The sequence below is a fragment of the Onychostruthus taczanowskii genome, unplaced genomic scaffold (genome assembly GCF_017590055.1).
Source record: "Onychostruthus taczanowskii isolate IOZ18803 unplaced genomic scaffold, ASM1759005v1 scaffold70, whole genome shotgun sequence".
Classification (NCBI taxonomy): domain Eukaryota; kingdom Metazoa; phylum Chordata; class Aves; order Passeriformes; family Passeridae; genus Onychostruthus; species Onychostruthus taczanowskii.
In genome coordinates this window covers 1,081,573-1,107,684 of record NW_024504787.1, presented here as the reverse complement: position 1 = coordinate 1,107,684, position 26,112 = coordinate 1,081,573, and the positions used below count along the sequence as shown (strand labels likewise).

Genomic DNA, 26,112 nt, shown 5'->3' with positions numbered 1-26,112 from the left:
GGGAAATCAAAACTGACAGAGAGGACAGCAAACCCAGAGAGCAGAGAGATTAAATACCAAATGTGTGCAAGGGTTTCACAAGCATTCACTACTTGCCAACTTCTCTAACATATTAAAATACACAGGAACCTGAGAGTTCATTTAAAGAATTACATTTTGGAAAATCCCCTTTCTTACATAAGATAGCTTTAGATGTAAAACCAGTACAGGTGCTGTGCAACTCTCTGTATGCACTGCCATGGGAAACTTCTTCTGTTTGATGAAAAAAGCAGTTAGAACTCAAGGCCAAGATACCAATCTCAAAAGTGTTGAGAATCTGTTAAAGAAAAATAATCCAATAAATTTACTTTGTCTACTCTCTATCTGTATCCTAGATTATACCTACATCTTTATAGATCCTTATATTAAATACAGAGTGTCCAAAGACCCTAATTCAGTCATAACCTCTGTTCAAATTATAATGGTGAGCACAGTAGAGAGAAAAAAAGAATAAAAACAGAAACAATGGAAACATTTTCTAAAAAAAACTCAGCATACAAGGGAGGAGAGTTACAAATGTGAAGGTCAAGGTTGTAATTAAAAATGAAATAAAATATATTTAAATAGCTAGAAATTACAGGCTGTCATTATATGGAGTGACAAGTCAGAAGAATTCTCAGCATTAAGAAAATCCAAGTAATGTAGGTACTGCAGAACAAGAGCAATGTAAGCAGCTCTCTGTGGCTAATTGGCTAAGGCTCTGTGCAACGTGAAAGCAACGAAATGGTTTCTTAATGAGACCTGGCCTCTTAATAAGAATTGAGATCTGCCTTTCCAGACAGAATAAATCTTACTGGATCTAAGTGGTTTCAGGGATAACCCCACCAACTCCTTATTGACAGGACAGGAATTTCACAAGCTAGGGGAAAAAAACCCCAGTTCACTAATAAAGGAGTAACAAATTAATTAACCACAGGAAAAAAAAATTAGGGGTTGGCATAATTAGAAGATCAGCATTTTTGATCACTGTGAAACTCAAGAGCAGACAATTGCTAAAAGATTTTGTGTGGTTCAAACATGAAAGAACTCAGGGAAAGCTGCAATTGCCAGTGAAACTCTTCTCACCTTTCAATCACTGATGCTCTAAAAAAAGGGATATCTTTCTCCTTATTGAAAGAATACTTTAATTCATCTAACCCTGTGGAGATCTTTGTGTCTGAAGATGCTTTTCGTAACAGATAAACAATTCATCAAAATAAATTTGCTTTGTGAAAACTAAGAGGAGGTTTTCAAGAATCCTAAATTGTTAATGCCATCTTCTGGCAAAAAAAAGGCAGAAGACTTTTAGTCTTGTAACAGCCAGCATTTCCTCAGTTATTTGTTTGTTCATTCATGAGAATAACATGTCATGGGGCAGAAAAACATACCATTCTTTACTGTGGTATTTTCATACCAAAACCTAGGTCTTGCTCCCCACAAAGATATGGGTAGCTTCACTGAAAACAGGGTTGACATAAAGGACTAGGACTTCTTGAAATAGTTGGATACAACATACTCTGAGAAAGAGGTGAGTGTGGAGGTATAATTCTCCACGTGCACCCAGCCTGACACCTCTGTGTGACAAACATGAGTTCTCTACAACTTGTTTCTTATGCCAAGATGTCTTACAAAGATTTTAAAAGGCTTCCAGATGCTGGTAATGTGTAAGTGCTTATTGTAAAAAAGCATTAGAATTATATATAAAAGAGACCAACTTAGCCATAGAATTAGAATGCAGTTTGTCATAAGAGAAATCTTCCTCAGCTTCAGTATAAGAGGTTTTTCAAAGGTCATAAAGCTGATGAGAAACAGAAAAGTCAGGTGTAAATAATAGGAAGGAGTGGTTACATTTTTCTGTCCTGAAGGAAATTAACTTACAACAAAATTATGCTCTAAGAGCTGACGCTCCATTTTAAAATGCTTTTAATTATTAATTACCTCTTTCACAAGATCTTTTCCTTCTCAATGCACTTTTCAAGGTGGAGGAAAAGTCTTCGAAGCTGCTCGATGAGTGTCAATCACTGTGTATAAAATAAATTATGAAAAAGCCCCATAGAGATTATTTTAAGAATAAAGCAGCCTTGACCCACTATACCTTGATCATTATTAACTTCTGATTTATTAAACATCTCAGCACCCCATTCACTTGAGTAACCCTCATATGTCCTGTTACCCCACTGTAGCTCACTCATTTTCACATGACAATTTTAGACAATTTAGAGTGTCAATTTTAGATTTAGATGATTTTCTGAGTGTCACCACTGAGAGAGAACACAAGTGTCATTATATCTATTCTTCAAATTAGGAAAATAAAGTGAACAAATCTTAAGTGACATTCCTACAGATGCAAATGATACATTTTGTCCTGCACATAGGCTAAGGTAATCACTCTGAATAACAAAACCTGGCCTGGTTATGAAATAATTTTATAAGTCACGATTTTCAAGGGTATTTGATAAACATAGAAATTGTTAATCAGCATACAAAACATAAATACCACCTTGTTTTCTGTGTAAGCCATTGTCTTCTACAAGTACCTTACAAAAATAAAACTTAAGAGCTTGAAAAGTTTGTAAATGTGTGTAGCAGGTGGGTGCTTTCTCCTGATAGCAACTACAGCAGCAATGGTCTACACTGTACTTGTTACTTGCAGCCATTTTACCCCAAAAAAGACTTCAGCACTTCATCACAGGTTCTACTCATGCCAAAGAATTTCCAGGTTTCTTGAAATACAGAAGCAAAGAATGAACAGGGAAAAGGCAAAAGGTATTAATTCTTGTCACTACCCATCCATCTTCATTCCTTATTAATTTGAACATTAAGCTCTTTTTTTAAGGTGATCCAAAGCCAAATCTGATTTAACCCTCCAGAAGTGAATGGCTAATTTGCTTTCCCAGAGCACCACACAGAATGCTTTACCTTTAATCATTCTGACCCCATTCCTTGGGAATTAGGGCTTTCCTGTGAAGAACAGGGTCAAACTGCAGCTGCACTTTTTTAAGACAAGCTCCATAACAAGAGAGACTCTGTGCTGTAAAATGAGCCCAAAATTTTAGCTTAATGCAAAAGGTGGGGCTCTGTGAAGCCGTGGTTGACGTTGCAGCAGATCCCTCTGGAAGATCATAGGATTACTCTACCCTGCATGTAAACAACAGGGCATTAAACATTCCACTGCTCCTTGGAACAAGTGCTCAGCTGTTTTGAGGCTGGACACTGACATAGATAACCACTTACAGCTTCAGTACAGCAAAAGTAACTGGAGAGGAGGGAATGGTTTTAATGCTAAATGGTTTTAAAGCTATTTTACAGCTGGAGCTTGACACAGGTCTGCTGCTTGCAGCAAGTAAGAAACGGGGGTTTCCTTTGCCACTGACATATCTTGAGGAAGTTACTAAAACAATTAATGTCATTAAAACTGCCTTACAAACAACTCAATATTAGAGATTTTCTTGTTTCCCCAGGAAGCACTTCAGACTATCGTGTTGCTCTGTCCATACTAACTAATGTCACTAAAACTGGCTGACAAACAAACAAATATTGGAGATTTTTTTGTTTCCCCACAAAGCATGTCAGAGTATTTTATTCCTCTCTCCATACTAATTATAGCCTGGTGATCTCAGCAGAAGAGGCTCCATCCTGCAGCTGATCCCAACAGCTGCCAGGAACAGCTGCATGGAGAAGGGGAAGTGTCCAATATTGGGATACTGAATATTGGAAGTGTCCAGTATTCAACCATGTGCCGAGAAAATAACCCACGAGTCACGGCAAAGTGCCAATTATTTGAAAATCCTGCCTGAGCTCATCCTCCCAGCAGGGTCTCCCAAATGTCCCTCAGGGTTTCTTTAATAATTTCAAAGTTTTACTTAAGTTTAAAAACATACAAACATAAAAAATATATTTCGTAGGTATTATATAAAAGATATTAAAATATATTTTAAATAATAATTAAGTATTTTATATATTTTACATAATGTATATAAATATGTATTTTTAATTGCACTTACATATTTTACATGTAATACAAATTGTGTGCTATCTGTAAAATATAAAAGACACATAATTGAAAAATATTTTATAACTACAAAAATGTAGCTAAACAAACCGCCACGCGTCCGGACTTGCACCGCGTGTCTGAAGGGGGGACATGTCTCATCCTTCCCGGAGCTGTCCCACCACGACTTTTCCCCGTGTAGAGCCCGGTGGGGCCGGCCAGGGCGATGTCCCTAGAGCCCTTCCCGACCCAGCAGTCCCCGTCCCCTCAGGGCTGGGGTCCCCCCTCACTCACCGGCCGCGGCGCCGCTCGGCGGCGGCCATTAAGCCGCGTCTCCATGGCAACAACGCTTTTCCCGCTTCAAACGCCCGCGCGCAGCCTCGTGCGCACAGCCAGCCAATAGAGAGTGGGGAGAGGGGCGGGCAGGGCACTTCCCGGCCGCGAGAGGCCAATCCGAGGCCTTCTCGGGCATGGGGGCGGGGCCTGAGGGAAGGCTGGAGGGCGGGACGAGAAGGGAGTGGCTACCGGCCTAGGCGCTGCCGCTGCAATTGGTTAATGCCGACGCCAATCATGCGCCGGGTCCCGCCCACTGCCGGACCCGGAAGCAGAGGTGAGGGCGGGGGTTCATGGAGGCCGCTGTGGCGGTCCCGGTGTCCCCATCCCTGGGGATCCCGGTCTCCCCATCCCTGGGCACGGGAGTGACCGTCTGCGGGCGGCGAGGAGAGGGCAGGGCGGCGGGCCGCGTGCCGCCAGGCGGCGGGGCCCCGCTGGGATTTGTCCTTCTCCTTCCAGGCGCGCTCGGGAGGTGGTGCTGGTGCCCCGGGCTGGCCGCGGGGCTGAGGGGCCGCAGCGGGGCTGTTGTCCTTGTTGTGGCGGAGCTAAAGGAGATAGGCAGGAGCTGAAGGAAGTGGTTGGGCAAAAGCGCTGCCCGTCGTCCAGGGGCGCGGCTGGCGGCTCCGTGCTCTGGTTCCCCGTGCTGGAAGCTGGAGGTGTCACGGTGCCGCTCTTGGCGCCCCAGGAAAATACGGTGTTCTGTAAAGTTATTTACTGAACTATGCGTCTCTGTCAGAATGCAAGGCTTTGCCCGGAGCTGGGAATCGTAGCATGGCTTACTCATCTCCATTGCTTCTTTTTCTCTGTAGGACTGTTCATGCTGGCTGCGTAGCTTATTGCTGACAATATTTATCACTGAAGAGGTGTGTTCCTTATTGTTTACAACAAATCAGTGCTTAACACGCGTGCTAAGAAACTTTTAGTTTTGTATGACAGCCTTATGTCTAGGTGAGACAGCAGAGAGCCTGTCCTTTGTCATTCATTCTCAGCTTTGCCCCGATATCCTGAGAAGTCCTGTGCTCCAGGCAAATGTCCAGAGCAATTATTTCCATATGCCAGTTCTAGTAATGGTGAGGTATTACCTCTGCACAGGGCCTTTGCACTGGAAAAGTTTCAGAGTGTTAATCTGTGGCTTTCCTTTTGCTTTGTAATTTTTTTTCCCCTCCCTGCAATATGGTTTGTAATTTATCAACAGCAAAGACATGACATGCAGGTCATTTTTCATGCTTCTTGATAACAAAGGAAATTGTTCTTACAATTCAAAGGTAGCTAATAATATACAATTTAATTCTGTAGTAACTTCAGAGGGGTGGGCAGCTTTTTTACTGTGCTGAGCCATCTGTTTGCTGGCTAAATACAGCTGGTGTGTTCGAGCCCCATGTTTTGTGCTGTTCCACAGCTCCTGGTGCAGGTGGCAGAGGGGAATGGCTGTGAGAGCTTGTGGCTTGATCATCTACAGGAGGCTGCAGCCAGCACCAGCCTCTAAGGTCACTGACAGCATCGAGTACCTCCTGCTTCAGACATCCTACGGGACCCACCACTGGACCCCGCCCAAAGGTGATTTTTCTGCTGGTAACACTCCTGGAGGTCATTGGTGTCAGGCTGCAGAGAGGATTTTGGCTGAGGTCAGTTTAGAGGGGCAGTTACCCCCTGAGACTAGCTGCTGGCTGTGCTGTTTGTCTGGTGGTGCTCCTGACACAGCTGAGGGGGCAGTTTTGAGGCTGAAATCCTCTGCAGGTTGTGGCTGTACAAAATGTTGGGCACAACTGATCTGGGCTGGGGCAAGGGCTGTCACCCAGCTGAGCTCCTCAGGTATCTGATGCTTCTGGCAAGATGTGCACACCACTGGAGTGAGGTAATGAGGGGGTGTTGTGCCTTCTTGTCTTGGGTCTGATCCTTTGCCAAGCACCTGCAATGCTGCCAGTGCAGGATTGTTTGATCAGAGGCTGCAGGACTCTGTGATCAGAGGCTGCAGGACTGTTGTCACAGTCTGCAGGAAGGCAAACTGGAATCTGTAATAGAACACTTGAATGCACCCTTCTTAGGAGATGCAGATGCATTGATGAAGATCACTAGCCTAATGCAATAGGGATGAGAGGGACAGATAGGAGAATTAACCTTACCAGTTGTTCTTGGTCATCAGTGAGGCCTCAGAGCAGAAAACAAGCCCTGTGTCCCAGGACAGAGTAGCACCTCCTCTGTAAAGGCATGTGGCAGAGCCACTGTTTAGTAATACACAGTCACAGCCCTGGTACCAGGAAAAGTGCAGCACAGAAAGTACTTCAGGTTCCCTGTAGATCTTCTTGCATGCTGTTTTTTACCACCTGAGATTTTTTTCCTGATAGTTTTTGCTTCTTATTTTGTAAAATGTGTCACTTTCAAAGCATGGTGCAGCAGTTTATAAACAAGAACTTGCAAATTGGAGGGGAAAAAAAATATTTTAACAGTGTCAGCTAGGCTCTTCTATTGAGGGAAAGAACAAAACTTTCCAAACCTCCCCCTTTATCTATTCCACCAAGAGCCTAAGGGAGTTGAGTTTCCAGCCTAGTGGAAAGCTAAAAAACATCTGCTGGGACATGATTGATTGTTGTGAGAAGAAACCCTTGTCAAAGGATCCCTGGGAACACAGTAATTCTGGACAAAGTGATTTAAATTATTTATAGCCATTTTGGTAGGGAGCTAATTGTCTCAAGCATACATCTCACACACCTAGAGTCATGGAATAGTGTAGGTTGGGAGGGACTCTTAGAGGTTGTGTAGTCCAAGCCCCCACCAGTGGGCAGGAACATCCTCAACTAGAGCAGGCTGCTCGGAGTCCTGTCCAACCTGGATGTTTCCAGGGATGGGGCACTCACTGCTTCTCTGGGAGACTTGTGCCAGTATTTCACCACCCTCGCAGTAAAAGCAAGTCTTTCTTGTCTGTAGTCTTAGTCTGCCCTCTCCTAGATGAAAAGCAGGAGCCCTTCTCAAAAGTCTGTCCCCAATTTTCTTACAAACCACCACCCTTTAGGCACCAGAAGGGGCTCTAAGGTCCCCCCAGAGCCTTCTCGTCTGCAGACTGAACAGCCCCAACTCTCTCATCCTGTCTCCAAAGCAGAGGTGCTCCACTCCCTGACTATATTCATGGCTTCCTCTGAATTCAGTCCAGCAGGTGAATGTCCTTCCCTTGCTGAGGACTCTGGAGATTGATGCAGCATTGCAGGTGGGGTCACACCAGAGCAGAGGAGGAGAATCACCTCCCTCAACACACTGCTTCAGATTTTAGAGATCAAAGACCACAATCTGATGTTGGCCTGTAATAGAAGCTTGGTGTTGATTTGGGAGAATTTAATGAAGAGAAGCTATTCCATTTTACAGTATCTGTGACAGGAGTGGTCTTCCAGGGTGACCCTGGGATGTGCAGTGTGGTGACATGTGTGTGATGTTGACATAGATTCCATGGGGCAGGAGCCAGAAGGAGAAGTTGTAGTTGTCTCTCAAAGCACACACAAAAGGCAGTTTACAACTATACCTGTAACTTGTTATTTTAAAAGTTCTCTAAACTGCTGCAACTCTTATGGGATTAAACTGGGCTTGCTTGGATCCCCTCACATGAACCTCATCAGCCCTATCTCTGCCCCTTGAACTGTGACTTTGCTCTAGCTGAGGCTGATAGGAAGGGGATGTAGGGTTTATTTTCCCTCTCAATCTATTAGAACTGCATCAGTGGGAACAGGTGGGAGGATCTGAAAGCTGTGATGTGTGAGGTGCTGCCTGCAGTCCTTTTTCTGCTCTGCAGGTAGACTGTACTGCACAAACATAGCAACTTACTGAGCTTAGACCTGAGGTTATCAACAGGCATCAACAGGTATCAACATCAGATGGTGTTTTCTGCACAGTGGCTGCTTGAAAGAAAAGGGTATTTTATGTTTGAGGTAATGTCATGTTGTAAGAGGTGTTCACACTTTTGATTCACAGACAGGGAGGTGAGTTGGACCTGTTGCAAAGGCAAAACAAACTTTTTGTGGTACTAAAAGGGCTCTTTGGGTATCTGAGACCTCAGAAACAATTAATCTCTGTGATGAAGTTATAGCTATTTGGAGCCAGCTACATAGAAAATAGAGAGATACCAGGGACAAAATAGAGCTTAAACTTTTTTTACCTCCCAAAATGTCCCAGCTCCTGCTATGTTACTTTTTTGAGTTATTGCTTGGCTTGTTCTATTTATATTCTGGTCCGGAGCTTTCATGAGAAAACCAAATCTGACATTTCTCAACAAAAGTACAAACGGCTGGGGATGTGTTATATTTATCCTTTGTTTGTAGTGGCACCTCTCGTTCTGAGCAGCATAAAATAAATGGTGTGTCCTAGAAGAACTACCCAGCTGGTGAAAGGACTGGCTTTTAGACTTGTTGCTTGTTTTAGAGGGGAGTATGGAAGAGAAAAAATCCCTGGCTGCCTAAATGAAATGCACCTTTTAAATGGTACATGTCTGTGCCTGGTCCTGTTGTTTCTGGGCTGTTGGCACAACTAAGAGTTTTGCAGAATTGAGCCTTAAGCTTATATTAGAGGACATGGTTGAGAGAGGATTAAGACTCTCAGATGACCTGTGTCTGCTCTAACTGGATGAAAGAAAAATGAGGGACTCAGTCCTCAGTATAATCTAAGGTGGAACTTTGTGGGTGTAGAGTACTCGAAAAGTGGAGAGGAGGAGTGAGAAGAAAAGATGTCTGATGCTGAGAGGGTAATGGAAGTTTCAGGAGGTGAGGGATAAACAGTGATCCTAAAAGCCACAAGACAAAGATAAATCAAGACATAAGATGTAGAAAAGCAGTCTGTCTTCTCCAGTTTCCATTTCATCCTGTGTCAGCTACCATGTACTCTCATTTCTGCCTCCCAGTGTTTCCTGATTAAAGCAAAACGGGAGTTTCCTTCCCAGAGATTCACTTTTCCACCCTCTTGGCAGGCCACGTGGACCCTGGGGAGGATGACCTGCAGACAGCCTTCCGGGAAACACAGGAGGAGGCTGGTCTGCAGGCCAGCCAGCTCACCCTCATCGAGGGCTACAGGAAAGAGCTGCACTACCCTGTCCATGGCAAGCCCAAGACCGTCGTGTACTGGCTGGCAGAAATGAAGGACTGCAACACAGAAATCAAGCTGTCGGAGGAGCACCAGGCTTTCCAGTGGCTGAAGCTGGAGGATGCTTGCAAATTTGCAGAATACGAGGACATGCAAGCAATGCTGAAAGAAGTGCATCAGTTTCTCTGCTCCAGAGAATAAGTGGTTTTGTGAAGTATAAGGGGATTTCTTGAGACAGGTGTGCTTTTTATGTTTTAAACTGGAGGAGAATTATATGGCTGCAGAAATGTAGATTTCTTTTTTTTTTTTTTTTTTTTTTTTAATCTGTAGAAATTCAGTGAGGATACATGGAGCTTTTAAAGAGATTGTGCTTTTGTCTCTCCTAGCTAGCACAAAAAGTGTAGTCTGATTGAACCATATGCCAGAGACGTCTGAATTGAAGCCCAGAGCTAACAAAAGACTTCCTCTGTCTCTGTCTCCTTTTCTTTTTCTTTTCCCCCCTGCTTTCTTTTTCTTCCTTGAAGTGCTGAACAACCACAAGTCTTTTTGAAAAATCAAACACTTGATACATCTTGACTTGCTGATGTAAAGCTAGAGTTGAGAAAATGAGCATATGGGGATTTTTAATAATGAAACGCTTACTGCAGAAGTCATACCTTGAATTTCAAATGAGGAAGCAGTAGTTCTATTCCCAACTCTTCCAGTGATAATGCAATGATAACTTGTCAGATCATTTCAGGTCTTTCTTTTTGTATCATGAATTTATGTACATCCATAATGTACTGTTGCAAGAACATTTTCCATCCAGACAGTCTTAGTAAATGGTTGAGGTGTGGTATTTAAGTGGTAAATTGAAGCTCTTTTGGCTCTTTCTGTTAGTTTTTTGATCTTTAACAGACCCCTTGGCCATAGATTTTCCAGGGGGTTGGGAAAGGGTATTTAATCCACTTTCTGCCCAGGATGTCCAAGCTTATGTGCAATCTTGTGTCTGTTTCATCCTATCAGTACTTCTATGGCTGCACCCACTCATCTTTTGGGGCAGCAGACATTACTAATGTTGGTATCAGTGTATTAGGAGTCTCTTGCTTGTCACTGCTTTATCTTCCAGTGGAGTGATTTAAAATTGCATATATTTATACTTTCAAAGAAAGGGATGCAGTCTAAGGAGGATGTTATATATAAATATGTTGTATGTATACACATAAAAAACTTCAGTGCTCGTCCACATTACACTCAGGCTTTATTTTGATTATGAGCACTGCTCGGAAGTGTTTCACTCAGGTGGTGGCAGAGTGTAACAACCAGTGAGACTGGGAGAGAAGAGTTAAAAGCCTGTGCAGCCTCAGTCTTGGTTTTTCATTATTGTTTGAGGTACCATTTAATCAGTGCTGTGTAAACAATGGTGTTGCTGCCTTCCTGTTTATGAGCAAGATTAGCATATTAGGCTGGAGTTACAGAGTCATTAACAAGTCATCGGTTCTGCCCATTCAGCAGTGATGAACGCAGGCACTGGGTGCTTTGGAAAACACATTAGCTCAGCTCCAAGCCAATATTTCCTTTTTAATGGCACTGCTCACGTAGTGTTCCCAAAGCGTGTCAAGGTTTTGGAGGGTGGCTGGTGCTGTGCACTGTAAGGTGATGTGCTCCTTGGACAAAATTCCAAGGGGTGTAAATGAGATAACGGGTCAGGCGCTGTGTGTGCATTTTAAGTGATTTATGTACAGAATGCATTCCCACAAATTTTGTGAGTAAAATGATTCTTAAAGATTTTTTGATCCCAGAGTCTTTGAGTTTCATTTAAAGTAGAAATGTTGGAAAGTCAGAATTTAACTCTGATTCTTGCTGCTCACTGGTGAAGAAAGAGTTCTTCCTCAGCCCATGTCTAATAGTAAAATATTTTCCCAAGGAGCATCTGGGAAACCCTCCAGTAAATAATTATGGAATAATCTGCCTGGCAAAGATATTTATTTCCAACCTCTATGATATTTATGCCCTAAACCAATAGGGCTTGGTTGGGTTTTTTTTTTTTTAAGACCAGTTAAGTTTTTGGTTATAATAATATCTTATGACAGTAAACTTTTTAGCATTTAAAAAGAAAAATAATTTTAAAACCCTCAAAAACAAACAACCAGAGATTTTAAAATAATAAAAAAACCCCAGAGATTTTTAATTCCCTGGAGAGACCTTACTTCTGCTGTAGGTTAAATAAAACCAAACTCAAGAGAAATCCAAGCTACACTGAAACAGCAGAACAGCTTAATTTAGGTCAAGTGAAAGGCGTTGCTGCAGTAAGAGACGTGAGGATACGGTTTCCCTTGCTCTGCTGAACAAATGCACTGACACAGCTCATACTTGTCATTTCCTGGTGTTATTGTTTCTTTCTCCACATAACTCTTGACTTATAGCCATGATTACATCATCTCAGAATCAGAGAGAAAGAAAGCATACATTCATGAATATTAGGAAAGCACTAAGACATTGCAGATTTCACTGAGAAAAGATCAGGATTGAGTGTGATAGTTGCAGGTAATTTTGCTCAAACAAGAAGTGTAAAGGCTGAAAACAATGTCTTACTCCTATCTAAAAGAAAAAACAACTGTATTACTGCTCTGGTGGAGCAATGTATCTATTCATTGACTATTCCATACGATTATAGGAAATCAGAGACTGAAGCTGGAATAAAGTGGCTCTATATGCAATATCCCCAACAAGCATGACCAACATTTCTTGCCAGTCTATATAATAAAAGAGGATGTGTTATAATAAGGTTTAGTAGATCCTAAATATGGAGAAGTTCAGAGACACACCTACTCTCTCAGCAGGGCTCTTGCAGTGATGCAGAGATGAGAGTGGAGTGCTACATTTTAAGTTAGAAAAATGACTTGCTGATACTTAATTGACAACTTAGTGGGGATGAATATTTTGGCATATACCCAGAAGGGATTTTATAGAAGGCAGTGCTTGTTAATTACATTCTCACACTGACAATGTAACTGATGGCCTTCTGTGTCTATTGGCAGCTAGTTTTATCTTAAAAAGAATTTAAGGATCATTAGGATTTGTTTTTTACCTTTTGCCTTGTCTTCAAAGATTTACTTTTTCATATGCTCAGTAACTCTAATTTTGGTTCAATGGGCAGTTGCAGCTGGCAGAAGTCCCAGCTTCATTTAGGGAAACCTGGGGTTTTGTTATGGGTTAAAGCAGCTCTGAAATTGCTAAGCAGCATGTGTCTATACAAACCAAACAATCTACTCTGCTTGCTTCAACCTTGTCTTGTGCAAGAAGATTGTACTCAAGTGTTTAGAGAAAAACCCCAAACTCTGCTTCCTGTCAAAACAGCAAGGGTTGGGAGATCAGCTGTGGTGGCAGTCTTCCTGGTGGGAACAGTGACCCGGATGGAGCAAAAGCTCTGTCATTTTGGAGCTAGTCCACTTGGTAATTGATGTTGTCAAAAAGAGGAGTGACAGTCCCATCTTTCCACTCGATGAGGATCTCTCCACGCCTCAGGGAAGGGGAGCGGGATGGTGGGAGGTACGGCTGGGGGCCCCTTCGCAAGGGGGTCGGCTCCCGTAAATCAACTCTGCTGCTGTTGGCTGGAGAGCTCTTCAGAGCAGAGAGGATTTTCTTCTTCCTAACAGAAGAGAGAAGAGAGTAACTGCACCTGTCTGTCACTTGGTTGCTTCTCCACATCCGCAACTGTAATGTCACTTCAGTGATGGCACAAGATGTGTAGGGAAGGAGGAGCCAACATTAGTGGCTGCATTTGGGTGGGTCAGTGAGTGGGATGGATAAACTGGGTGGCAGAGAGGAGAAATCCCCAAGGGTGACACATTGGTGACCAGACCCATCTGCTGAGAGCCAGCGACATCAGGTGTGGAATGGGGAGAGATGCCAAGACCAAGACTTTTGTTTTGAGATGTTGGAGTTTTTCTTTAAGATGCTGTTCATGGCAAATGAACGTGACTCTCACTTACTTGTTGTAGTGAACATTGAGTGTCAGTATTATTAATCCCAGTATGAATGCCAAGGGGCTGAGGACCAGCATGGCTGTCTTCCAATTCGTGCCTGAAAGAGTATTAGAGAAAGCATCACATGTTTGCTGTTCTTATGCAATAGCCATGACTGCCACAAAAAATCCCCGTAATGTCCCTGAAAAATGCCAGATAACAGGAAAAGTGCTTTATCTACATGATTGACATCTTACAGCCTTACAGCTGCTTTTGCACTGCACAGCATCCTTCTATTGAAAGTGGCCACAAAAGTTTTTCTTTCTTGCTATGAAGAAAATAATATCTCATTCTTCTCCACTCTGCATCTTTCTGATACAAAATAAGAAGGGCTGGGAGAAAGCAGTAGTGTTAGCAGCTGTCTGATTTTCATGTTGTTACTATTTTTTTTTTTTTATCACGGGCCTGTGGAGATTTAAAAAGAGTCTTTCTGACAGGTAATTTTGTGCCCTCATTCCCTATTGAGCATCCTCAGCAGTACCTCAGGGAAATGTATCTCTGTCACGATGGGAAGGAGAGGGGCACTGATGAACCTTCATCTAGCTGGTCCCTTCCTCCTCTGGCTGATCCCTGGACCTACCTGCAAGCCTGGCCCCAGTGTTTTTCCCCCGATTTCCATGTTTCTTGGAGTGGTTGTGGGTTGGATCTAGTGGAAGAAGCAGAAAGACTCTGATTAGCAGCTTCAGTTGGACCAGGGGTCCAGATTCCTCATAAGGCTTCACTGTAACAACAAATCCCTTTTGTATGGGACCCAAAAAGGAAAAGGAAACTTTATTGTCACTTAGTGTTCCCCAGCCACAGATCATTTTTGCAACTAAAACAGTTGGTGGCTATTAACCTGGCTCCAGGTTAAGCCTGTATCGCTGAACTGCTTGCCAAGGGTAACTCAGCATGCTGGGTGAAAGCACTCAGTGGTACACATGGAAGTTCTTCAGAAATCCTCAGGTGCTCTTCCACCACTGAAAATAGCTGAGTAACCTCAGAGTGCTTTCCTTCCTGATGTTCTTATGCATTCAGAAAAGTGCTGCTCACCCTCATTTGCTGGGAGCTGTGCCTGTTTGGTCTTTGCAGGAGACACTGTGCTGTTGAACTTGTCAGCCAGAGGGGGGTCAGTTGAGCTCACAGAAGACTGTCTGTCCACAGCATCGATCTTTGATGAATCGATGGTTTTAGCTTGGAAGGAAATAAAGTAAAGATCTGTGTGATTATCATTTACTTTTTGTACAGGAGCCTGGATATGCTCATTGCCCAGCAAGGAGAAGGAACGAAACCCTGCTGGTTTGGTTCTCTGTCCTGCACAGCAAGAAGGATGTGGTGCAGTAGCAATCACCTCCTCCTGTGCATCAGGGGCTTTCAGCTGTCACAGATTTTAAAGGTGAAATGAGCCTCTCAAGATGGAATCAACAACCAAAGCAGAGGTTGTTTTCTGGTGGTAGATGTCATCATGGGTTTTAAAAATATGAGTGCAACACCAGCTGTTAGAGGATGATGTGTGAGGAAGAGGCAAAAGGAAGAATCACAGGTATTAACAACACTGCAGATATAAAAATGGGATCTCGAGGGTGGTAAGTAGGCCATACCTCTTGCAAGGCTCAATACCTTCCTTAGCCCTCCAGTCCTGCTGCGGAGTAGGGTGTGTGGGCAAACAACTCCTGCTAGAGGGGAGCTTGTGTGAAGTTTGGTGTCAGCAATTCACCTCTCTGGCATCTCTCATGCAGATGCCAAGACCAAGAAAACTGTGACTTCAGGGCTCCCTGCTGCCTATCCAAACCCCCTCCCATCCTGTGCCATAAGCACCCACACCACAGCTACACAGGTGTAATTTATTGAGCAGATAACCCACCGAAGTATAAATTGTCTGTTGATGATCAGCTGGAAGTTATATAAGAAATGCCTGAACAAATACATTGGACATTGATGTTGTTACTGAGTAGTCAGATGTTCCCTCCAGTAGACTGAACCATGGGATTTATAGGAAAATTCTGACTTTGCGTGAGACACCAAGTGGCACAGCCTGATTCAAAAGCTGCTCTGTGTTTACCCTCACAGCCTTATTTAGGGATCCTGGCTCCAAGGCAGCCCTGGGCTGCCAGGAGCATTGCCTTGGGGAATGAAAATGCTCTTTTCACATGCCTTTTTCCCATATCTTAAATGTTCCACGCATTTCCTAGCCTATATTTAACTAGCCTATTATGGTATCTAATTTGTATGGTCCATATTTAACTTAATGTTAAACGAACACTAACACTTGTAACTATTGTGATAATTACATGTTGACCTTCTAGTTGGCTAATTAAAAAGCTTGAGGGGGAAAAGGCCACCTTCTCTACACATGGCAGCCAAAGCAGCTGATGTATGCTTTTTATTTCAACTTAGATACAGTGTCTCTGTGTCAAAAGGTTATGCTTATAATCCATCTGCTTATGGCAACCAGATACATCACATTTTCTCTTTACTCATTTCTGCATAGCTCGAAATCTCATGGGTCCATCAACCTTAAGGTAAGGAATAGCCTCCTGTCAGGGAAATCATTTTCCCTGAGGAATGTTGGGAACTTCATCACCTACAGAATGGACAAACACATAAAAACCATTACAAACACCAGCTCTTTTTGGGTCTCTGGAGTGGAAGAAAGGAGAGGAGGAATTGAATGTGATTTTCAGGTCTCAGTTCTGCACACAACTTTACAAGAAAAGTACTGAAAACCACCTTTATTTGCAGAAAGGACTTAAGTGAAAGTGGGAAACAAACTGGACCATGAACTGTCAGTGGTCAGCAGTGGGCTTCACTGGGTGTGCAACAAATGATCAGAGCCACATCTTGCTAAAATGACCGTGTCTGGTAGTCTTAGGTCAAACTCCTAAAATTGTGACAAGACCAGGGTTTTGCCCTTTCTGCGTCCAGTCTAAGACAAAGGCTAGTGAACACTTCTGAAAGCAGAGTTTGGATTATCTTCAGCAAAGGTCAACGCCATAAAAGGTTAATATAAACCCCATTTTTAATAATTTCTGATGTCATCTTCTGGGATTTCTAATGCAAAGGAAGGGCAACATTTAAGCTCTCTTCCACTACTTGCTGTGTTCACCAGTGTCTTTATGGCTACACTGGGCACCAGCAGCAAGGTTCACTGAGGATAATGAGAACATGGAATGAAGGTTAGAGCTAGGTTTCTTTAGTGAAAGGTGCACTGTTGGGATCTCACAGAAGAGAACTTTGATTTCAGAAACTGAAGCAATAATTTCTGATACAGCTCCTTCTCAATAATATGTGTAAATTTAAAAGAAGTTTTCAGCTGCCTCCAGTTGTTTTACCAAAAAAGACATCCCAAAGTACCAAAAGCTCTTTCAAAGTCTAAAGTGCCAGACTTTGGGAGACTTCCTTGTGTGTTTTGTGCTTGGGAGGCTCAAGCACTTTCCATTATTCTTAGCTGTGGGCACCAATTCAGAAATATTTTACCAAAATATTTGCCTGTCCTCAGAAATGCAGCTGGGTTTTGGAGACCTGATTATGTAAGGTTTTACATGCTTCTGGAAAACACTGAACAGCCACTACTGGAAACCTATGGTACCAGGTAGTGGGGTTGAGCTGGAGCCGTTTGGTGTCTGTCCGGGTGGGGCCGAAGTGGACACGAGTTAGAATGGCATGTGCAAGCCTGGTGTTAGATGGCTTGGATGACATGAAAGTTAGATGTTATCCAACACTAAATCTACCCCATCTTACTTTTATAGATCCACACATGTGTGTCTAGAGCTTGTTGTGTTGGTTTGCTGGGCCTCTGAGCTGCTGCCCGGGCAGCAGCACAGATGGTTTCATCTGCCAGCGTCTTCCACCTGCTGAACTTGTCCTTCTCCCTCGAGACAAAGACCTTGTGGCCTCCCTCCTTGGTGCCAAGGTGGAAGCCCAAGCTCTGCAGAGTCAAGTGTCCCTTCTTGCTGCAGGACCATGCCTGGCGTTCCCAGTCTCCACAGGGCTCCAGCTTGACCAGAGCGTGCTGGCGCATCCTGTGTGCCGCCAGGCAGCGCCCGGTGTGCAGGCTGGCGATGGTGCCCGTGTTGGGGTCCCAGCTCCACTGCTGCAGCTGGGAGTGCTCCTTGCAGCTGGCCAGGCTGATGCTGTTGGTCTCCTGGGAGGCTCGGATGCACTTTTCCAGCCGGGTGTTCCTTATGAGGAAGCCTCGTCCCTCTGCTACTGCGGTACAACCAGAGCAGGGTTTAGTACTGTGCACTAACACATGTCTTTGTAAATACCCTGGGGGAGGTAAGATGTAACCCACAAGTCCTTTCCTGGATGGGCATGCCCAGATAAATAGTTCCCACAGCTTCCTAATTTCCTGGAATGACATTTCTTTGAAAAAAAAGGAGCGTGCAAATAGCCATGAGCAATGCTAGAGGAAAATAGCAGTTATGTAACTAATGAGGAAAAACATCCTTCCAAATGGAATGATTACATCAAATATCTGCCTATATATATATATATATCTGTATGTATTTAATTCAGTACTTCAATTGTTTTAACTAGGTAGCCATCCTACCCTCCCTCCAAATGAATTAGATAGTTTGAGGGATGCTTTGCTCCTATCCAGGTCAAATCTTTCTTACAAAAGAGCAGTTGAAATCCCCCTCATGCTGTTCATCTGGGGCCAACTAGGCCACCTTGGGCTACACTGTCTATTAAGTGGCTTCTGGAGGTATTAAAGCAGTGCAGGGATAAAACCATATCCCACCAGAAGTGTGTAAGTACTTGACTGAGGCAGCTCATGTAAGTAGTGAAATTATCTTGGATTTAGCACACTTGACATTGGTCTGTGCACCTTAGGAACAAAAGTACCACTTCTGAAAATCCTTTTGTAAGAGGGGGAGACATTGCAGCTGTCCCACAATAAACACACAATTTGAAGCAATTTCTGTAATTGCTTGTTGCTTTTAAGAGCAACAGGTCCCAACATCTCAGATGATTTAGGATGGATATCACATTAGCTGAAGGATTGCCACTGTTTTCAGTATAACTTCATCAGGTGTGGCCTGTGAATATCCTGAGCAAAATGTTAAGTGCTAAACCATCCACCACTGTTGCAGGTGAACTTTCTGCTGTATATTTTATGCCTAAGATAGATGGATAGAAATAGAAGTTTCAAATTTCTGGACATTCTGAGAAATCTTTTAGTAGCAACACGCTGCAACTCCCAGCTTTTACAGTGACCTTTTTTCCTCTCTTTTCCCCAGGAGACAGAATTATAAAAGCCCATTGGTATATAGTACTGAGCATAAAGAGTAAGAGGACACTGAAAAGTGATGTTAGGCAAGAACACTGATTTTTATCTAAACTATTTCTGCAGAGTTTCCCCTCCCAAATAAAAAAAAGACCAAGACCACAAAAACCAAAACAATACTGAGCCAATACAAGTATTTGGCTCAGTACCTGAAAAGATTAGTGACAGTATAAACAGAAGCTGGTACACAATAACAACAGTATAAACAATGGTTTAAAGGAGCTCTCATGTTTTTCTCTCAGGAAATTCAAGGGTTCTGCTAGATTAATAATGCCTTGGGGCTGTTAAATAAGAAAGAGCTCAGGGCTTTCTGCTCAGCCTGAATGCCTGAGGAGAGGAGTCAGAAACCACAGTGCTTCTCCACCAGCTCTGAGATTGTCAGATCAATGTGTCTGTGCTGAGATATTGACCTTCATGCACCTGTGATAGCCACCAATCCAGACAATTCCTGCCAGCCAATGTGTCGAAATGGTAATTAAATTTCTGGGCTATCTGTGGGCAACTTGTGAGTCCTGTTCTCTTTAACCCTTACTGAGGGCTGGGTGGAAGTAAGATATTTAATGCGTTTTGGACTTGAGTTTCTGCCAGCCTCTAAAGGCAGAAGAAATGACTCATAAGTAATTTCCTGTAAACTTTAGAAAATTGAAATGGATTAATACAATCCCCCCAAGCCCGACCCCACCCTCGCCATTTTTCCCTAGGATGTGGAATTCAGGATTCTCACATCTTTGCTTCAGTTTAACTGTGAGAAACCCATTTCCAAAGTCATAATTTGAGACATGCATTACAATGTAACAGGGAATATAACTGTGCTGGATCAGATAAAACATCTGCTGAGCCCAGGATCCTGTCTGCAGCGCTGGGCCATTAACATCTGCTAATAGAGGAAGAGGGTAAGAATCAGACATGTAAATATCTCTCTCAAGACAGCAAGATGCCAGTGCCTCCTTCCAAAAATCACAGAATCACAGGTTTGTCGGGGTTGGAAGGGACTACTGGAGATCATACAGCCCAATCCAGCCAACACAGGATCACCTGGAGCAAGTGACACAGGAACACATCCACGTGGGGTTTGAAGATCTCCAGATAGGGAGATTCCACAACCTCTCTGGGCAGCCATTCCAGTGCTCTGTATGGACTAAGAGAGTATCGCTGGGTATTTATGGGTAAAATGGTTTTGCCAACTACATTTTTCAGCTCTGAAGTACAAAGAAAAATGTAATTTTGTTGCTCCATCAGTATCAGAGCTCCTTCTGCAGTTTCACAAAGTCAACTTAAGTTTTGATTATTCTTAATTACTTAGTGGCATCAGCAAGCTTAATTACTCCATTATTCATCCCTTCTGATCTTTCTGAGCACCTTCTGATACTATCACTGCTGTGATTGTTGTAAATTTATTCCACATCTTTGTTCCAGCCTGTGGGCTAGATCTGTCGCCTACTCCATGAGAATGTAGTTTCTTAAGGGCCTTGGTGGAAAATTGTTATCAAAAGCCTTTTGCAAACTGGCCCAAGACCTTGATCTGCTCAGCGCATTTATGTTCTTACTGATACCATCATGGATGTCAAGCATTCCCATTGCAAAAGCTGAATTGACTTTTCTTATGTTTATCTGTCTGTGAATACTCTTCTTTTCTTCCACTGACTTGCCCAGTGCTGAAACAGAGCCTAAGGACCTGTATCTCCCTAGGCTGTGCAAGGATCCCTCTAAAGAGGGGCATTATTGCTGTAATGCAGCCCTTTGGTGTCAAGGTTGCCTTAAATAAGAATTTAATACACTCCTTAGAAGTTTTTTTAATGTCATCTTTAGTTTCCTATAACTCAAAAGACATCAGGGCTGGTCTGTTGCCACAGATTATTTATCTTTTTTTTTTCTTCTTCTTCCCTCCTTAAACTTCCTCTGTTGCCAGTTCTGTTTGATAACACTTCAAACTGCAGAGAGGGACTGCCACGATCTCCCTGACCATGTCTGAAGGGAGCACTACAGCCAGTAATCCATTCAGCCTTTCTACACTGCCCTACTTTTGGTTGCCCTTCTTGCATTTGTGCCAGTTATTTACTGACCTCCTGACCCCCACCAACTTCCTGCTTCAGATAATGTTTGAAAATTTCTGCTGGCAGTTGTTGTATTCTCTCTCTAGGCTGCTCATCCAGGTCTTTTTCTCATATGTTTTATTACAGGTTTTATTATTAAGCATGCCACAATCTTTGCTGTATTTTCTTTTCCTTTCTTGGCAATGACTCTCCATTTGAAAGTTTTGGGTATTTTCATTACACTCTGAAGAGTGCTGCTGTTTGACCCAGCAGGAGATACATGTTTTGCTCTCTGTGGAGTCCCTGATGTTTTATGTTCCCCTCTAAACAATCACCGTGTTTGTTACCTGCACAGAGGCAGCAAACATTGCAGTCACATGTGCATCGCTCCTGCCCCACACAGCCGTAGGGGGTAGAGCCACAGCTAAACCTGGAGGGTGTTTACTTTGAGATACACATCAGGCACCAAGATTCTTTACTCAGGAGACAAAATGACATCCCACGTCCCGCTGCCCAGTAGTCCGACAAATAAGGCCATGAGCTCTAACATTTTGAGAATTTTAACCTGGAGCAACCAGTGTACTCCCTGAGGATGAGACTCAGCGTCTCTGGAAAATGCCAGCCTTACCCATAGAGTCCAAGTAGATGCCTGCTTTGGGCTGCTCATACTTGAACACTTTGGCCTCTTCATATTTTTAGGAACAAAATAAACAATTTCTAGCAAGGCTCTTGATGCCAGCTCATTTGTCCTATGATACTGACACTGTGTCTGGTTACAAGATAGAAAAACAAGCAAATACAGGCCCCTGCTTTTCTGCAGCGTGAGCCCCCTTGGGACATGCTGTTCTATGTAGGATTAGGGGCAAAATCCATGCAACGTTCCTAATTAAGGTAATGCCACTGAGAAAGCCTTGGTTACCAGTAATCCCAGTGTGACTGGGAAAGTTTCTGCTGTTTCTAAGCATTGCCTGTGATGTCTTGATCAAAGACATTTGCAAATTGTTTGGGGTGGCTTGGCCCATATTTTTCCTAACCACTGCTGCTTTCTTAAGAATATCTTGATTTTGGTTGACCAACAGAGCATCATATCTTTCCACATTACTGCAAGGTCCACTTTTTACCAAGTAGCTCAGTGAAGGCCTCCAAGGGAGCAAAGCAGCCATAGGAAAAGAAGGAAGGTTTTGACATGGAAAAAAAAATCTATCAATTACAGGAAGCGGAGGAGGTTGGTGATGCAAGTGGGGGAAAAAACGCTGATGCAAGTGGCTAAAACCAGTCCCTGGGATGGGGATATGATGGGTGTCTACAAAATCCAGAGAGGTCTGGAGGAGATGGAGAGGGGCTGACTGGTCAAGGACTGATCCTGGATGGGACAAGGGGTGCCAAGGGAAGGCTTGCAGTGTGCAGGAAGTGGTTCTACACCCAGGCATTATGTGTTGCTGCTGGGGAGAACCTGCACAAGCCAAGGGAGAAGGTCTGGTAGCTACTGAAGATTTAAATGCATCACAGCCAGGAAACCCCCCAAGTGAAAAATAGTTGGAGGCTGTAAAAGTTGATGGGGGAGCAGAAGTATTGTACAAGCTTAGCCTTTCTGCCTCTTCAGTGCAAAATGCTTCGGGCTGCCTTTTGAGGTCAGGGCATCAGGGATCAGGGTCAGCACTACCATGGTCTTGAGGGGGAGGAGAGTGGCTCCCAAGATATGGGATCAGGCCAAGATGCCAAACACAGCTACCACAGCCTCACACCCAGTGCACGGGGGTCAGACTCAGTGCTAAATGGAGTTTTATTTCAGCATTTTTCTTTCTGTACAAATAGGCACAGATCCTGCTGGTGCCTGACTTCCCACTGCCCATTGCACCTCACAGGGTCACCATTAGGTCTGGCTTTTTAACAAAACTTTTTACAGAATCACAGAGTGAACTAGGTTGGAAAAGGCCTTTGGGATCATCAAGTCCAACCTGTGAACAAACCTAACAGTTCCTCATCAACTAAACCATGGCACTGACTGCCACATCCAGTCTTTAATTTTTAAACACCTCCAGGGCTGGTGACTCCACCACCTTCCTGGGCAGCCCATTCCATTGCCCAATCACTCTTTCAGTGAAGAATTTTTTTCTGACATCTAAAGAATTTTTGCCTCCTCTCTGCTTGCAGGTACTTTCTAAAGAAGCAACTGTCAAAACCAGCTTAGGAAATTCCAGGATTTCCAGTTTTCAGCAGGAAACCAACCCCTCAGAGGTCTGTTGAGAGCAAGCATCTCTGTCCTGCAGCAGCCTCAAAACTCAGCAGCCCCAGGCAGGAGGGGACAGGGGGAAAAGCTGCCACAAGGGGATTTCAGCCCCAAGCATGAACATGTGTGTGCTCTGTGCTTTGAGCTTCTTTGGGCATTGCCAGAAGATGAATTCCTTTCTGCAAAACAGTGATGGTTTTATTCTTTTATTACTGGTCTGGCTGAAATGCAGTGGCTGGTCATGTTTGCACCAAAAGCATTACACTAGAAAGGAAATCAAATACCCTGTGATCCTCCATACTTTACTAATAAAACAAAACCATGTGGATTGCATTGTATGGCAGCAGTAAAAAATCACTTTATTCTAACACCAGACAAGATCCTACCTTAGAAGTAAAGGAAGAGCAACACCCTGAAGGCTGTTCTGCTCTCTTTGCATGCCATCATGGTATAATCTCCAGGTCCTAACCAACTCTCCTCTAACTTTTAAAAGATGCATGTGCACCATCACCCCTTACCACTACAGGGACATAGCCTCAGTCTGGGGCTTTACAAAGTGAGAGATTCAGTTTGCTTTGATTGGCAACTTTTGATGTGCAGAAAACAGCAGCAGATGGAGCAGAAGTCAAACCTGTAGGAGCACAAACATCTCCTATTACCCAGCTGCAGAGCAAATTGAGGGGTAACTTCTCAAAACATCCCAGGGAACACTCACTTGTGCAGCAAGGAGTGAAGAGTAGCTGGTCAGAGGTGCCAGCCTGAGGTTTATCTTTAAGGAGTAAACATCCCAGCTGGGCAGCCCAAATAGTTGTAGTCCTCTGGTTGAGGGATTTTGAACAGCTCTGAGCATGTAACCTGTAAAATTGCAGGGCTGTTCTCCTTGCTGCTTCAGGGACTGAATGAGCCTAGAAGAACTTCGGTGATTTATATCAATGAGTCACTTTCAACCTGACATCTCAGTTATAGCAGCAAAATAAAAAGGCTTATTAGCTCAGGGACTTCTCTAATTTTTAAAGAAAATTGATTCCTCCTGGTGTCCTGATGGGATTGGTGAGACCATGGTAGCACCACTCCTGGGAAACTGTTCCTGGGTAGCAATGCTCCAGATCTCTGGGATGATGCTCAGCAGGGACTTCTGCTTTTTGCATCTACCCACGCATGTCAAAACCAGGGCTGCTTGGGTTTGAAATACTCCTGTGCTTGAGCAGGATACAGGATTGGAGCAACCCCAGAAAGCAGCTGAATATCAACATGAGCTGCTACCAAGTTTGCTCTATGGAGGTGAGCTGACTCTGCAGCTTCCCAGCACATCCCGCTCCCAGCCAACCACCACAGGAGCAGGACTAATACTTCTGCACTTCCCACTGCCCTCTCCCATGCTGCTAGCGTGCTCTGAGCTCAGTTCTGCTGGGAAGGAGCAGCTGGGACCAGGACGAACATTAGTGCTTAGGAGGTCCCTTAGTGCCTGCCTCCCTCCCTGAGCAGGTTTATTCATCCACTACTCTTAGCAGCTTAAAAGCACTTTATAAAAGCTGTGGGCATGATGCCACGGTGTCCCTGGCCCAGCCATCCCAGCACTTTGCCAGCCTGTCCCTCACTCTTCTGTACCCCTGTGTCTAATCCCATTTTAAATGCTGCCCTGAAATGTGCCTGTCGGCACTTGTTCTACAGCTGGTGGGTTCTTGAGCTTTGCAGCCCAAGCAACAGTTCAGCAGGAAAGCAGGTTATAACCCGGGAGGTAGTTCTCTTCCCACTTTACAGCTACCCCAAAAGAGGAGAAACTTACCCTCAAGCCAGGGAAGGAGGCAAATGCAGCCCAGGCTCAGCCTGAAAAGCTCCATGATCTGCCAGCACAGCGGGGAGCAAGGAGCCCCCAAAGCCTCTCGCCCACGAGGAGTGCCAGGCAGCTCACTTTTACCCCTTTCTCTGTCATTCACAGCAGAAAATCCCTGCTGGGAAGAGAAAAAGTCTTTTGTCTCAGCAGTGGAGGCTTGGCAGCTGGCTTATCAGCAAAGGATCAGCTTGGAGACACAGTCCCGCTCAGCAGCTGTCCCTTAGGAAAAATCATATGACGAGCCAGGATGGGGGGGACGCGGGACCGAGATGCTCGCGGCCGCCGGGCTCGGCTGCTTAGCAGCAGTGGTTGCTGCCAGCAGTGACAGACGCATGCTAAGCAGGCTGGCCCGCTGCCTTTGCCAGGGCTGGGAGCGGAGGGGGATGCAGGGCTGGCCCGCCAAAATAAGCAAAGTTCAGCAGGAGTGCTCGGGGGGGGGGCATGGGATGTGTCTGCTGAAACCCTGCACTTGGCCGTGCTGTCACAGTTTTCTCTTTAGAGAGAATTATTCCTACCAAGAGGATTTTAGGTAGCATTATAGCTCGTGGCAGAGGTGAAGCCTCACAAACCAGCTGTGGTTGTCCTAGAGCCAGAGAGTGACGGAAGGGGGAGTTGAGTTCCTGGACGGGGGAGCAGGCTCCTGTTGTGGGTTTACCCTGATCATCATCCTGAGGGTTGCTCAGGTTGAATTTGGCTTTTCATGCATCACTTTGGGCTCTGCATGGGGAGGAAACCTCACATTCCTCCCAAAGGAAAAGCAGCAAAGGCTGACAGGTGAACAGTGGCAGGGCAAGTGAGAGTTACAATTTTGCTAGCAAGATGTTCCCATTCAGCCGCATCTTCTCAGCTCTTGTCTGTCTCATATGCTTGCTGAGGTCATTCTCACTTTAATAAACCATTAAGCCTTTTGCACAAAAACACTTAAAAAATGGTGGGCTCACTTTCACTTTTGGGGTCAAGTCCTGAATGGCACCAATGCCACACCTCACATTGAGACCAGGAGTCAGCTGGAGGGCTGGGAGTTGCTTCCTTTAGTGGCCAAGCTGTCAAATAAATATGGTGCAGTAGCAGAGCCCATGCAAGGGCATGGTCCCACGTCAGGGCCCTGCAATGGTGCAGCTCCCTTTTTGTGCAGCCCTGGGATGATGGCTCCCAGCTTTCCCAGTATCAGAGGGGTAACCTGGCTGCAAACGAGATGTGGGTATAGTAAAGGATATTCTACAACCAAACAAAGGGGAAGGCTGGGATAAATTCTTGCCCTGGTGAGGTTGGTCTTGTCTGACTGTAGAACTCTCCATAAGAAAAATACCATCTGGTTTCTTTGTGATTACTGTGGGGT

At 44.2% G+C, this 26,112-nt stretch overlaps 2 protein-coding genes across 5 annotated transcripts; one reads left to right on the top strand and one right to left on the bottom strand.

Annotated features, from left to right (window-relative positions):
- The first annotated feature begins 4,597 nt into the window (after positions 1-4,597).
- NUDT2 (nudix hydrolase 2) lies at positions 4,598-9,850 on the top strand. 3 transcript variants are annotated; one of them, XM_041421971.1, is made up of 4 exons: positions 4,633-5,043; positions 5,152-5,205; positions 5,742-5,899; positions 9,288-9,850. In XM_041421971.1, exons 3-4 carry the CDS (start codon positions 5,767-5,769, stop codon positions 9,599-9,601), a joined length of 447 nt encoding a protein of 148 aa, XP_041277905.1. In that variant the 5' UTR covers positions 4,633-5,043; positions 5,152-5,205; positions 5,742-5,766; the 3' UTR covers positions 9,602-9,850. The 3 variants fall into 3 exon arrangements, with proteins under 3 accessions (XP_041277907.1, XP_041277905.1, XP_041277906.1); XM_041421973.1 differs by lacking the exons at positions 4,633-5,043; positions 5,152-5,205 and adding an exon at positions 4,598-4,619; XM_041421972.1 differs by lacking the exon at positions 5,152-5,205.
- LOC121345268 lies at positions 9,698-25,065 on the bottom strand. Of its 2 annotated transcripts, none has more exons than XM_041421970.1 (6): positions 24,726-25,065; positions 17,128-17,592; positions 14,440-14,580; positions 13,988-14,053; positions 13,375-13,465; positions 9,698-13,031 (listed from the first exon to the last, which is right to left on the bottom strand). In XM_041421970.1, the coding sequence occupies exons 1-6, from the start codon at positions 24,778-24,780 to the stop codon at positions 12,824-12,826; spliced, it is 1,026 nt and encodes a 341-aa protein (XP_041277904.1). In that variant the 5' UTR covers positions 24,781-25,065; the 3' UTR covers positions 9,698-12,823. The 2 variants fall into 2 exon arrangements, with proteins under 2 accessions (XP_041277904.1, XP_041277903.1); XM_041421969.1 differs by having other exon boundaries at positions 17,128-17,595; positions 24,726-25,063.
- Between the last annotated feature and the right edge of the window lie 1,047 nt (positions 25,066-26,112).

Bases quoted from the DNA above. Each gene is read 5' to 3' on its own strand.
- LOC121345268 (XM_041421969.1), bottom strand. From the start codon at position 24,780: ATGGAGCTTTTCAGGCTGAGCCTGGGCTGCATTTGCCTCCTTCCCTGG. The intron at 17,596-24,725 runs GTAAGTTTCTCC...GTTGTACCGCAG, and splicing joins CCTCCTTCCCTGGCTTGAGG to TAGCAGAGGGACGAGGCTTC. The intron at 13,032-13,374 runs GTAAGTGAGAGT...CTCTTCTGTTAG, and splicing joins CTCAATGTTCACTACAACAA to GAAGAAGAAAATCCTCTCTG.
- NUDT2 (XM_041421973.1), top strand. From the start codon at position 5,767: ATGGCTGTGAGAGCTTGTGGCTTGATCATCTACAGGAGGCTGCAGCCA. The intron at 5,900-9,287 runs GTGATTTTTCTG...CCCTCTTGGCAG, and splicing joins CCACTGGACCCCGCCCAAAG to GCCACGTGGACCCTGGGGAG.